Source organism: Ipomoea nil, unplaced genomic scaffold, assembly GCF_001879475.1.
Source record: "Ipomoea nil cultivar Tokyo-kokei standard unplaced genomic scaffold, Asagao_1.1 scaffold2921, whole genome shotgun sequence".
NCBI classification, from domain to species: Eukaryota; Viridiplantae; Streptophyta; class Magnoliopsida; order Solanales; family Convolvulaceae; genus Ipomoea; species Ipomoea nil.
The window spans coordinates 1,735,294-1,749,196 of record NW_017619349.1 but is presented as its reverse complement, the minus strand read 5'-3'; the positions used below and the strand labels follow the sequence as shown (position 1 = coordinate 1,749,196).

Below are 13,903 nucleotides of genomic sequence, written 5' to 3'. Positions count from 1 at the left end.
TAGTGTTTAACGGATAATCCTTGCATAAGATAGGTAAGTGTTTCTTTGTGAAACCTCCGTTAAACGTTGGTTGGAGCAGTATTTGAGTGAATTTATCGTTCTAAAATGATTGGCAATAGATGCAAGTTTATGTGTTCTCAAACACAAAATGCTATTAATTCCATGGAAATCTAGCCCTAAAAAGATTGATTATGACAAGCAACAAGTAAAACAAGTAATGATTAAGATGTATAACAAGAATATATAATCTTGGTTTTATGGTTTTTGGGCTATCAACGGCTGACCAACAAAACTATTAAAATAACGAGTATATGAGAATATAGAAAATATAGAAAGAATATGAGTATTGTATTACTGAATATTGCTTGTCCTCTTCCCATGTATGTGGGTTTATTTATACATATTTTTGGCTAGGAGCTCTACTAGGATTAGAAATCATAGAATATCTCATATTCATGTCCTTGTTACATAGGAATAAGGCGCCCAATCCTATTATATTATGAATAATAAACCAACTATTATTACATTATGATTAATAAGTTTAGTCGTTATTACATTATAAATAATATAATAAGTCAATACGACTAGGCCCAAGTTATTCATTCATTCTCTTGCTAGGCAGTGGGGGTCGTTATATCGTGCACCGCGGTGCATAATCGATTATGCACTGCGTGTCAGACACTACAGTGTGTCTAAACCGACACTGACTCACGTATTATTTTTATATTATCAAATGAAACTATAGTTATATCAAAATGATACTGTAGTTGTGGTGAAATGAAGCTACAGTATATATAAAATGAAGCTGAATAACATTTCACATATTTGAGTGTATATTGTACAATGAAGCTGTAATTATATTCAAATGATCATGTAGTTGTGTTTTAATGAAATTATAGTGTATATAAAATAAAATTAAATAACATTTTCACATATTTGAGTGTATAAATATTGAATGAAACTGTAGTTATATCGAAATGAAACTGTAGTTGTGTTGAACTGAAACTCCAATGTATACAAAATTAAACTGAAGAACAGAGTTATTTATTGCGAAGATTCTGTTTCTTTTCATTAAATAAAACGACGTTGTTTTGACAGTGTCGATTTAGACACACTGTAGTGTCTGACGCGCGGTGCATAATCGATTATGCACCGCGGTGCACGATATAATTTACCAGGCAGTGGGCTATGGGCCCTTGTACACCATCCATCATATAAAATGTGGAGGAGAATATACAATCGTTATGCTATAGACCCGTGTCCAGCATGCATGCTGGATACGGTAACGGTGCCGTTAGTGGCACCGTTCTCTTCCATTTTTTTTTTGTTTTTATTATTTTTTTTTTTGTTTTTAAATTTCATATCACTTTGTTATAGGAGTATATGTTCATAATTTTATCACTATATGTTCATAATTGTAAGTTCATAATGTCAGAGCTCTGTGTTCATAATTGCATAACTGTAAATTGTACATTCATAATTCTGTAACTGTACATTCATAATTCAATAACTGTAAATTCATAATTTTCGAAACTCTATGTTCACAATTTTAGAGCTCTATGTTCATAATTTTATCACTATATGTTCATAATTGTAAGTTCATAATGTCAGAGCCCTGTGTTCATAATTCCATAACTTACATTCATAATTATAATTCCATAACTGTACATTCATAATTCCATAACTGTACATTCATAATGCCACAAACGAATAGTGTCGTTAACGCCGTTAACGACAAGACAAAATCAAAAAAAAAAAAAAGAAAATTAACTGGAAGACCGCGTTTTCCCTTAAAACGATGTCCACAATGCATTGTGGACACGAGTCCACAGCATAATTTGGCAATTTGCCGAGAATATAAAATTGGTTCAGATTAGGTAAAGGTAACATGACCAAACTAGGATAAGGATCGAGCGACAAATTATATTGTGCACAACGGTGCATAATGGATTATGCACCGAGCTTCTAAACGACGTCGTTTTTTTTAATGAAACAAAATGGTACCCGTTTCGTGTTGTTCCGTACCGTTCCACAAAAAGTAATTCTGTTATTCAGTTTCATTTTGTATACGCTGCAGTTTCATTTCGATATAACTACAGTTTCATTCGATATTTATACACTCAAATATGTGAAAATGTTATTTTATTTTATTTTATATGAACTATAGTTTCATTAAAACATAACTACATTATCATTTCAATATAACTACAGTTTCATTGCACAATATATACTCAAATATGTGAAATGTTATTCAGTTTCATTTTATATACACTGCAGTTTCATTTCAATTCAATTGCAGTTTCGTTTGATAATATAAAAATAATACGTGAGGCAGTGTCGGTTACTGTAGTTTCAGTTGGTAATTAATACACTAATAAACATGCGCATTCCGTTAACTGTAAGGGCGTGCCGTCTGTGGATCACACAATATACTTGCTGGGATCGAGCTAGTAGTGTTGACTTGATGACAGATGGCATTAAGCACACTAGAGGTTCGTGAAGCAAGCAATCAGCCATTAGTCTATGCTTTACATGACCATCCATTTAGATGGTTAACCGGAATCACACTATATGATAGTTGGCATATCAGTGATCATTAGTTATAATAAAACAATGTAATGCTAATTATTTCATGTAACAAGTAACAAATATATATTAAAAAGAAAAAGGATTAAATAGTGAAACACTCATCCAGGCATATCTAAGAGCCCACCACTTATGGGCTGATTACCTAATAAAGTAATAATTCATGAACAAGCCTTACAACATACATATATATCAACTCATCACTTTATTTACACACCAAGTTTCAAGTTTTCATTCATAATTTTGAGTTCTTCCAATCTAAGACGCTCTTTAACCTGGAAAATATAGCTTGTAGCCTTGACATCCACATTCTTGTCGCCGGCACCACCATCGGGTCCATGAATGTAGCCGTCGGAGCCGCCGGAAAATGCACTCTGCACCACCTTTTTCCTTGATGATGATGAACATGGTGGTGGCACAATCTTAGCATCTTGGCCAGCCAAAGATGGAGAGAGTGGCTTGGCACTCTTATACAAAGACATAACAAAATTTGTAACCTCCATTGATATGATATGATGATATGTTATCCAAAAGAAAAAAGGAGTGAAAGCAAGCTAAGTTATGGTAATGCCTTTGAAGCAGGTGACCAATTTATAGGTAGGGATCGGAGTTCAATGATTTAATAATATTATATGGTTTCAGATAGAAATGAATCCTTTTGGATGGGTGGCTAGTGGTCCCTAGCCTGAAAGGTATGATAAATTATGTTGTAAATACAACAATATTGATTTCCTTGTAACTTGGGGAATTATTCCCTGATTTCTTTTTTTGCTTTATCATTATATATTTAATTAGAGATAGATTATTTTGAAGATTACTTTGGGAGAAGGTGTGAGTATAATACACTATATTGGGGAATTTTTATTTCCTTTGGAATGTGTTTTCTAGCACCTAATTAATTACAATAAGTCCACTCAAAGATTTTTCCCATCAAAAATAACTTAAAATTTTATTTACTAGAAACACTCTGATCCATTTGTACCTTTTTTTTTTTTTTTTTTTTTTTTTTTTTTTTTTTTAAAGGATAATTTGTATTTCCCACAATTTTTAATAAAACAAATAAGATATGATTTTTTTTTTCAAATTTACTTTTCTAAGAAGAAATGGATTAGGTATTGCCTAAAATTTTTAAAAGAAAGCAATGGTAAATTTGAAAAAGTAAAAAATTAGCTAGTGGTGTTTAAATTAAGAGAATTGTTATAAGTAATATTATTATTCATCGATGATTAGAAAAAATATCATCCAAGTGTGACAACCTTTCGTGCAGGGTTACACACTTGCTGCAGTTGTAAGTTTACAACTCATATCACTATTAAAAAAAATATTTATATTTTTTTTCTTTCCACATCAACTTGCAAAGGTCCTTCTTTCGGAATAAATTCAGCCTAATTAAGAAGACATTTATTTCCACAAAACATTTCCACCAAATATTTAGGTGGCGATACATATGGATGTGAGAGTTTGTTTGGTGAGACAATCCATATGTATTATTGTATTTTATTCCGCAGCATATTCCAAGGTTTGCTTTCACCTTCGACCGACCATCCATTTTCATGTTGAAAATTAAATTTAATTTTGTCGGTTTGAATATCGACGCTAAGTTACGTCCCAATTTTTCCCTTAATTTTAATCTGAAACGACACATTTGCTATTGAGAAAATGACACTATTTCTTCATGGATTATATACATAACTTTTTTTTCCTCTCTAAATTATTCATATATCCACATCAACTCTCTCAATTATTTTAAAAGTGACAATTTCTCTTATTCTTTTCTATTAAATGGACATTTTTACTCTTAAAAATAAAGACAAAACATGTATTTCATTTTTGAATGAACCTATTGAAACATAAAGAACCAATAACGCCTCCACTGAGGCTCAAACTCACAATCTTTCAAATGGAAGTCCAACCCAAGTACCATCAGACCACATAATCTTGGTGTATTTTATTTAGTTTTTAACAAACAAATTATGGCGTATATATAGAAATCAGAATAAATGCGAAAAAAAGGACACACACTATTTGTAAATATTATAAATATAATTATAAATTAATACTATTATACTAGTACTAGTACTAGTACCATTAATATTATAATAATTATAATTATTAGCATTAATGAATTATTTGTGTGTAAATCTTAATTCTGTTACTAGAATTAACTTAAAATTATAATTATAATATTTGCAAATGGTGACTGTTTTTTTTTTTGAATGCTACTAGCTCTATTACAATGTAGTATCTGTTCATATAATAACAAAATCCTAAAATTTTAATTTCCCGCCCAATTCCTAAAAATTCTTTCTTCCCAATAAAATATATTGATTTCTACTTTCCCATTCGTACAATAATTCTGGGTTAAAGTTGTGAAGTGTTAAAAGTTTGGCAAGACATAACTTTTGACTCGGTTTTCCGTTTTGGACAAATGTTGTTTTGAAATCGCGTATTTTTTCGATATCTATCCACTGCAAACAGCCGTAGGCGGTTTGGTCCACCAATTTCTTAAAAAAAAAATGTTTTTTTAAATAGTTTCTAAGCAAAAAACTATGAGAACCTTATGTTTCATTAATGAATTTTTAAAATTTTTAATTAAAAAATTATCCCGTGCATGATTTAATAATCTCTCTTTATAATTGGTCAAATTATTTAATTATGGTAAATTAGGGAATAATTAATGATGGTAATAGAAATTCTAGAAGAATATAGAATTAAAGTATATTTTATTATTGTTATATTATTATTGTGACACACGGAATATAGTACATGAATATTTAATTATGATTATATTATTATTATGTGCCTCACGACCATTATATACTAACAGAACTTGAAAAGAAACTAATAATAATAATAATAATAATAATAATAATAATAATAATAATAATAAAAGTGGTAAAAATAATATCTAAAAGTAATTAAGTATTAATAATAATAGTAAGAATATTAACGTAAGAATTATAACATAGAATAAATCGTAATAATTAATAACTATAGTCTAGGATTAAATTTGGAATTGTCAGGAAAGATAAGCAATCTCTGGTGAAGTTAACTCTTAAATAATTATATATCAATTTAAATATTCTTAATATATTACAAAAATTTCATTATGTGCATCGCACGGGTGAAAATACTAGTTATAAATTAATACTATTATACTAGTACTAGTACCATTAATATTATAATAATTATAATTATTAGCATTAATGAATTATTTGTGTGTAAATTTTAATTCTGTTACTAGAATGCTACTAGCTCTATTACAATGTAGTATCTGTTCATATACTTTCTCAACCTACTAAAACACAAAAAGCCAATAACACCTCCACTGAAGCTCGAACTCACAACTTTCTAAATGAAAATTCAACCCAAGTACCATTAGACCACATAATCCTAGTAAGCAATAATTTGTTAGAGAAGATAAATAAATGAAATACTTATTTTTAAGAGTAAAAATTTTCATTTCACATAAAATGAGGGAAAATGAATTTTTTTAAAATAATTGAGGAAGCTAGTGTAGATATATGAATAATTTAAGAAGAAAAAATAATTTTATAAACATATAATTCATGGAGAAAAACTGTAATTTTCCCTTGGCTATTTATAAAAGCATCTAGAATCGGTTATGACTAACACTAGTATTTTATTTTTTATTTTTTATTTTTTAATTTCATTCCGAAAAGCACCTTCATATATATAATATTGGTTGTGATATGATAATACTTTACAAGATTCTAACTGATGCTAAATTCACTCCGTTCTCACCTAAGTAATAAAATTTTCTCATGAAATTCAGCTCCTAATGTTTTCTTGATAAAAAGTTATTGCAAATTCTATGTCAAAAATAAAAATAATAATAAAAATAAAAAGATATTATACTACATGCATCACTCGCTAAGCTAGTAAGCAATATCGGTCACTAAAACACCTTTCTTTTTTGCCTGGTTTGATAATTGGTAGTGAAGAGTTATCGGATAGTGGATTGTGTTAGCGATTTTGACTAGTCAATTGTATAAGTAATTTATATATAAAAAGATGTTTTGTAAAATTAGTTGTTTAATGTTAGAGATAAGTAGAATTATTAATATTATTATTGATGATTAGAATATTTGGTACATTATTGATGACACTCCCATCCCTTTTCAACTGGTGGTCGAGAGATGACTTGATATATGGTAGCATGGCTTTTATGAGAATATTAGCTAGCAGCTCCTAAATTAGTACATATAAAATGAATTTGGACATCATATATATCCTTCTTAGATACAATGTAACAAACAAAATGATAATAATCTATCTCTACATACATAGTATAAGCATAATGAAAGGTAGGGATAGAATAGTGATATGCGACTCCAAAATTGTCATACCTAACAATGGTGTTGCCGTGTTGGAATATCACGTAGACTCATCTCATGTAGAAGAGAAATTAATCATGTTACTTTAGTACTATTATCTTGCAATGATAAAAATTATAGTTTTTGAGTGTGACAAAGCACATAGAAGAGCAGAGATGTGGGTTTGAAATTAATAGTGTCAATTCAATTAATTTAATATTATTCATAAATTAATTATTTAAAGTCATACCAACATTTGGGCAGTGTTTGGAAACGAAATCATTTTCTGAATTTTCAGTGTTTGGATGCAATTGGAAAATTTAGTTAACGAAAAATATTTTCGATTGACTGGGTAAAATCTAGTCATTTTAGCGGAAAACGACTCCAAAATTTGGCAGAAGTCATTTTCCGCCACACTCAGAACAAGGTTTCCAGCGGAAACCATAAGTCTGGTTTCCGCCGGGAACCAAAATAGCTATGGTTTTCACCGGAAACCAGAACAGCTCTGGTTTTCGCCGAAAACCTGTTTTTTTTTTTTTTTTTTTTTTTTTTTTTTTTTTATAAATAAAATTTTGATAAATAATATTATTATAAATATTTTTATATTCTAAATAAAATATTTAAAATGTTTAATTATAAAATGAACCAAACACACAAAGATAGTTTTCTGCTATGCAGCAAAATAGGGGAAAAGAAAATGTTTTATGAAAAATGACTCATTTTTTAGAAGTCATTTTTCTCCTTTTCAGACAAAATCTTAATTGAAATGATAATTATAAAATAAAAAATTTAAATGTAAATATTTAAATTAATTGCCGTTGTTGCTCCATATATGCTCAACCAAATCCATGTGATTTTTACATATATCTTGTATGAGAAATTTTGTGTAATCATAATTTTGTGAAGAAAAAATATTCGGGAGGATATTGTAATGTTTGGATTTGTTGAATTTTGATGGCTTAAATTACCTCTTTCCATTGTGATTAAAAAAATTATTTGATGTAAATGAAATAAATTGAGAAAATGATAGGAATAAATTGAGAGAATGATACGAATGAACTAAGAGTGGGATATGAATGAATTGAAAAATAGGATAGACAGTGATTAAAGATTTAAAGTCGTAGGGATAGATATATTTATAAAACAAATATAATAATAATTGGTGTAGTAAATACGGACTTTTACTAATCTCTACGCTGCTAAGATCGGTTCTGGCTACGGAGCCTTTACTTAGTCTATTTGTTGGTTTAAGTCTTTGAGCTCGAATGACATGACAGTGGATTAGAGGTTCTCGCGTTAAAGGTTAGCGTGTGGAAAATGTCAAAAGTTCCTCATCTCAACAATTAATGCGATATTTATAGAGGGAAAAAGGGGACAGTTTCGACCTCTTGACATGCATGGCACGTGGAATACATACATTGGCAAGTTCGAAATGCAGATTGGCTCGTCTGTGTTCGAAGATTTCTAATTCCTTTGGGTGTACCGCCCTCAAGTTCAAATAGGGAACTAGGCCTTGGGCTCAAGTATTATAAGTCGACTGTTCAGTCCCGACCTTATGTGCTCGAGGCAAGCTGATTGGTACTGCACTACTGCCCTTCGTTCTGCCGACCGGACTGCACTAGGTCGTTATTCAAATCGGATAGGCGAGCAGTCCATTTCAGTGAAGATTGAATCGGGCTTTTCTCAAGTACGGAACCCGATACCGATCAAGTGTAGATTACAGTTCGGTAGGGGATAATCCCTATCATCATCAATAATAATAATAATTTTTTTTTTTTTTTTTTAATTTTAAAACTCAGGTTGTTGCCCTTGGCAATGGCCATTAAAATGGTCAATTCAGAGCAGTCGCTAGCTGGCAGCGACTTTGAATCGCCCCGGCAGGCACGTGTAAAAGTGTAAAACATGTGCTTGCCAAGTGATCTGTGAGATGAAAAAGCGCATTTATTTTTTTACTTTTTGCTGCAAAAGCCCCTCAAAAACCACAGATGTGATATAAATTGAATTAAACACCACCTAAAAGTAACTAGAAAACATTTTGGTGTCAATGAGAAATTCTGCTAGCGAAAATTGAGAATGTACAATAACAAAAACGAGATGGGTTTAACTTTCGAATAATCCAAACTCTAAAGAAGCTCAATTGTTAGGATAGAGCTCATCTGTGCCGGGGAGCCATTTAGGCATCTTCTCCGGACTTCTCATCGTCTGGATCATATGGCACCTCGTGCCGGGGCTTGTTGTACTTCTCCCGCAGCTGCTTGATAGGGATGAAATCACCCGCGCCATCCATCCCATAGAATAAGAAGGAGGTATAGGGATGATCAAACCTCTTCTGTACAGACATTCGGAAATAGTATATTCGATCAGATAAAAAGCGAGTTCAAGTTTCTACTTTCTGCAGAAAATAGCATTACTTACTGTATCTTCCTCACTCGGGGCTTCTAAATTCTCTTCGGGCACTGAAAGATGAAAACACAACTCACGTGACCAGTGAAACATGCTTGACAAACCATAAGACAAATGTATGATGCCATTCTTTATAAGCTCAAATCCTATAAACTAGATAGATCATAGACGTTTCCTATAAAGGATGGAAGGTAGAACGTAAATCTTACCATATGTAACTAATAGATTTGGATCTGCACGGACATCAACTAACACCTGCAAATAATAAAGCCGAGATTTATATATCATAGCGAAGGTCAGAAATGAGAAAACCCCACATTAAGGAGTTTCGGTTTCTTGGATGGCAGCAAACAGGAGCTGGATATGAGATGAAGGGTAGAATAACACTACTCGTATTAGTGACAGTTCCTTCCTCCTGGGGAAGCCCAAAACAAAAGCAAAGGATCCACGTCCCTTATAATGAAATCTCAAGTATTTATCTGTTGTTACTAATATCACTATTTGGTTATTTTCCTCAAAGATGACTTAAATTCTTTGCGGCGTTGAGTTTTTCCTAAACTTCTAGACTGAAAGTAATGTGTCGTTTAACATGCATGCACTACCAAAGTAGCCAGTAATTGGCAGATGCCTTTGAAAGTGGCTCTCTGCACCGAAAATAAATACTCTGTACATAAGTACGTTCAAGAAAAACCTGATAAAATGGCTGATCAGGACCACGAGACAACTTTTCAATCTTGGCGTTTTCCATCCATGAAGTTGATTCACAGCACACTGGATCCATCCCACATATTACACCACGATATCCTAGAGTCACAGTATCAGCTTCAGATAAAGTTCAGCAACAGCAGATCAAGACAAGACAATGTAACTTGCTAATGGGTATATTTTGCAGAAAGAAGCAGTAATTCAGCATTGGATCAAATTCCCCTAACCGGGGTCTCAGGGGCAACTGAATACATTTATATCATTGCTTTTGACACAGAGTAAGAATGTGGAAAAAGCTAGTTAGCAAAATTCATACCAAAAGCTTTGTGTCTCACTCTCTGACCCAAACGGAATGCATACTGAGCATTTTCATAAGCTTGGGCTCTCACTGAGGCAGCCAGTGATTCTGCCTCAATTTTGGATATTTGATCTCGTATATCAGCTGCCAAATTATAGTTTTCACTCTCAACAGCATTCTGCAGGTCTGCACTGAAAGAAGAAAAATTAAACAAGTAGTGTTCAGAAAGAAGAAAAAGAAAAATAGACTGTTGAAAAGGTAAAGAGACACTGTATACTCATAGTTCCTTGGAACATTACTATTCAGTAACAGTCAGAAGGAACAATGAAAAACAAATTTTGGTGGACATTCACCGCAGGCGCAAGATGCTAATAGCCATATCTTGAACTTCACTCTTTGAGGCTGATCCTAGTCTAGACTCCTGCTGTTTTAAAACTTCTGATTCAACCTGCAAACATCAAATAATCATGTCGAAATGCTAATCAATACTCAATACTCAATACTCAATACTCCACTTCCATCAGTCCCAATCTAGACACCAACTCTGAAATAAAAATAAAAGAGAGCATAGTAGTTCTGCAATTGCCAGTTCAGAGGTTCATTTTACAGCTATTAACGAGCTGAAATTTGGAGGGGAAATAAAGAAGTCACAAAACATTAAAGTGTACAAATATCATTAAACACTTAAGAGCTTTATACTAACCTCACTGAGCTTATTCCTCAGTTGCTGTGCTATGTCATATTGTTCCAAATTCAAAGCATACTGCAACAAAATAACATAATGGAGCTCGTTACATTTCTTTCAAGTTTCAACATACCAATTGCTACATGGCCTTTCTTAAATTATATAACAATACGATAAGTTCGTGCAAACCAGTTTCAGACCTGAACTCGCGTTGCCAAATCCAGTTGGAAGAAGAACATCAATATATCCTCATTGGCACTCTCGCTACGCTCAATGCTGGCAGAGTCCTGATTGCCGCCCCCTTTGAACAGCCATCCAGCTTCAACCCTCAAATTCCGTCCCCGTGCAATATCAATGTTTCTACCAAAGGATATTCTTTTTCGATACTGATGCCAATCATACTGACTTTCCACACCAAACACTACTGGCCCGCCCTTAAAACGCCCAAAATAACTCCTCGAACCACATGTAGCTCCACAAACACCACAATATCTGGAAGTTGCCACAGTGATTAGAGATGCCCCTTGAACCATTTCCAGATGGTAAGAAACAGTCCCTTTTTCACACTCAACCTCAAAACTTTCTGCCAAAAGTTCTGCTCAATTACTAATCAGCTTCTCCTGAAATCTATGCAGGGAAAATAAAAGCTTAAAAAAAAATTAACATCTATCCATCGAGAATCTTGCAGGAAAACCCCATGAATAACGTAAAACTTGCATTATTTCAGCAACCAGGATTCGGGTCGTCTTTACAATCAGATTTTTAGGATAAATCATTTTAAAATTCTGAAATAATTCATTCACAAAAGCTTCGAGCATCAAACTAATTACTCCAATTAACCCTTAAATACACATTGACAAAGCATTGTAAATAGACAAAACGAATACTTATCATTAAAAAGAAAATAGGAATCTCTAAAAACTTCCAAGAAGATCTTCAGCAAATTCAAAACGAAAGTGAGAATTAAATGGAAAAATTGAGCATTTGCATATTAAATTGCTGAGATGAGAGTGAACTCACTGGCATTAAGATCAGTGCAACGAGAGAGAACGGAGCTTGCTCAAGTTGTTCTTCGCGAGTTGTGAATTTTCGGAGGTATTTCTAAAATTTTGGGAAAATTATCGAACTACACGTGGATTTCTCGCAGTCATCCACTTTTCTATTTTATTTTTTATTTGAAAAAAATGATTATATAATTTTTTTTTTATTCTAATATCATTATACACATTACACAATACTTAGGGGGGTGTATTCAATCATGACTTTCATAGAGTTTTAAAGACTTTTATGAACTTTAAGAGTTTGGGGGTATTCAATTCAAACTTTTAGAGAATCTTTAAAAGTCAAGCGGTATTCAATCAAGATTTTTAAAGAGTCTTTAAAAGTCGTGTGGTATTCGATTAAGACTTTTAGAGAGTCTTTAAAAGTCATGTGGTATTCAAAAAGTTATGAACTTTTGTAGACTTTTTAATTTTAAGACTTTTGTAGACTTTTCCTTCTCAAATATAAATAGTTGAAATCTAACCATCAACCCCAAGATTTCAAAATTTTCTTTCTAACAACTTTGAATGTTGTCTCTCTCTATTTAAACTCTATTTTTTCTTCATATTTAAACTTTATAAACCTATCTAAATTTAATAAAATTATTTTTTTCTTCATTATCCTATATTTTCCTCATACCTAAACTTTACCAATTTTTCTCTCTCCTAAACTTTACAATCTTTCTCTAAAAATTTGAAATAATATTATTTTTACTTCATTATTATTTGTTTATATTAATTTTTATTTTTTTGATCTATTAATTTTTTATCCCTAACTTTCTCTAATTCTCCAAAGTCTTATTGCAAATAATAGTTCTTTGCATGATGTCTAGCAATATATCAAGTATAATTATATATATATATATATATATATATATATATATATATATATATATATATATATATATATATATTATAAATGTTAGATTTATTTTTTTTATGCAACTTGTAATTATATTTTTAAATATTTTATTTGATCAACTCTTTTATTATAAATTTTATATTCAATATTGTTATGAATTTCTAATGAAATAATTTTTTTGATGCTTTTTAATAATATATATAAGTAATTAGCATATAAGTCTCAGCATACTATGGATAAAAATAATAATGTTGAGAGTGTTGATGGGGTGAAGAACTATATAATAAGAAAATTTTATGATATATTAAAATTGTTTTGTAAGAAAATTATATAAATGATAAGAATCAAAACCATTGAAAGTTTGTAAGGATGTATTCAATTTAGAATTTCAAGAATTTTTGTAGATTTTTTAAAATAAAAAGTTGATAAAAGTCTATGAATGTTTTTTATATAGACTTTTATAGAGTCTTATAAAGTTTTAAAAAGTTTTGAATGACTCTATGAAAGTCAATCAAAGTTTATTAAAATCTATCATTTTAAAAGTCTTTAAAACTCTACAAAAGTCATGATTGAATACACCCCCCTTAATATCCATCAACTATTCAGCGTTACTAATAAGCTATAAGCTTTGTTTAATAATATTTTCAAAATAAGCTAGTAGTAAAATCCTACCCCTAGACTCTTAAAGTCATTGTAGAGGTAAATCGCAAGTTGCGTAATGAAAGCACAGGAGATCCAATCCTATTTTCATAATCAGCCCACCAGTCAGACCTTACTCACCTTAATATTCATGCGTGAACCTTCACACGATCGTCTTTAGTCGTGACATAAAATCAAGACACGAGCATGTACTACTACGTTATGTCCCAGAGTAAGCCTTCACTTTTTTAGAATGATAATTTGAGAATAATAAAGGGGAAGGCTCCAAAGGGGTGACCTGAGAACACAAGTGCATTTAGTCGCCCAAATATATATATATATATATAT

General features: G+C 31.3%; 1 protein-coding gene across 1 annotated transcript; it reads right to left on the bottom strand.

The window, feature by feature from the left end:
• Window positions 1-8,908: 8,908 nt before the first annotated feature.
• LOC109161157 lies at window positions 8,909-12,163 on the bottom strand. The gene is made up of 9 exons (XM_019309507.1): window positions 12,035-12,163; window positions 11,215-11,641; window positions 11,033-11,092; window positions 10,683-10,777; window positions 10,348-10,520; window positions 10,018-10,130; window positions 9,536-9,581; window positions 9,339-9,379; window positions 8,909-9,252 (listed from the first exon to the last, which is right to left on the bottom strand). Exons 2-9 carry the CDS (start codon window positions 11,545-11,547, stop codon window positions 9,097-9,099), a joined length of 1,017 nt encoding a protein of 338 aa, XP_019165052.1. The 5' UTR covers window positions 11,548-11,641; window positions 12,035-12,163; the 3' UTR covers window positions 8,909-9,096.
• Between the last annotated feature and the right edge of the window lie 1,740 nt (window positions 12,164-13,903).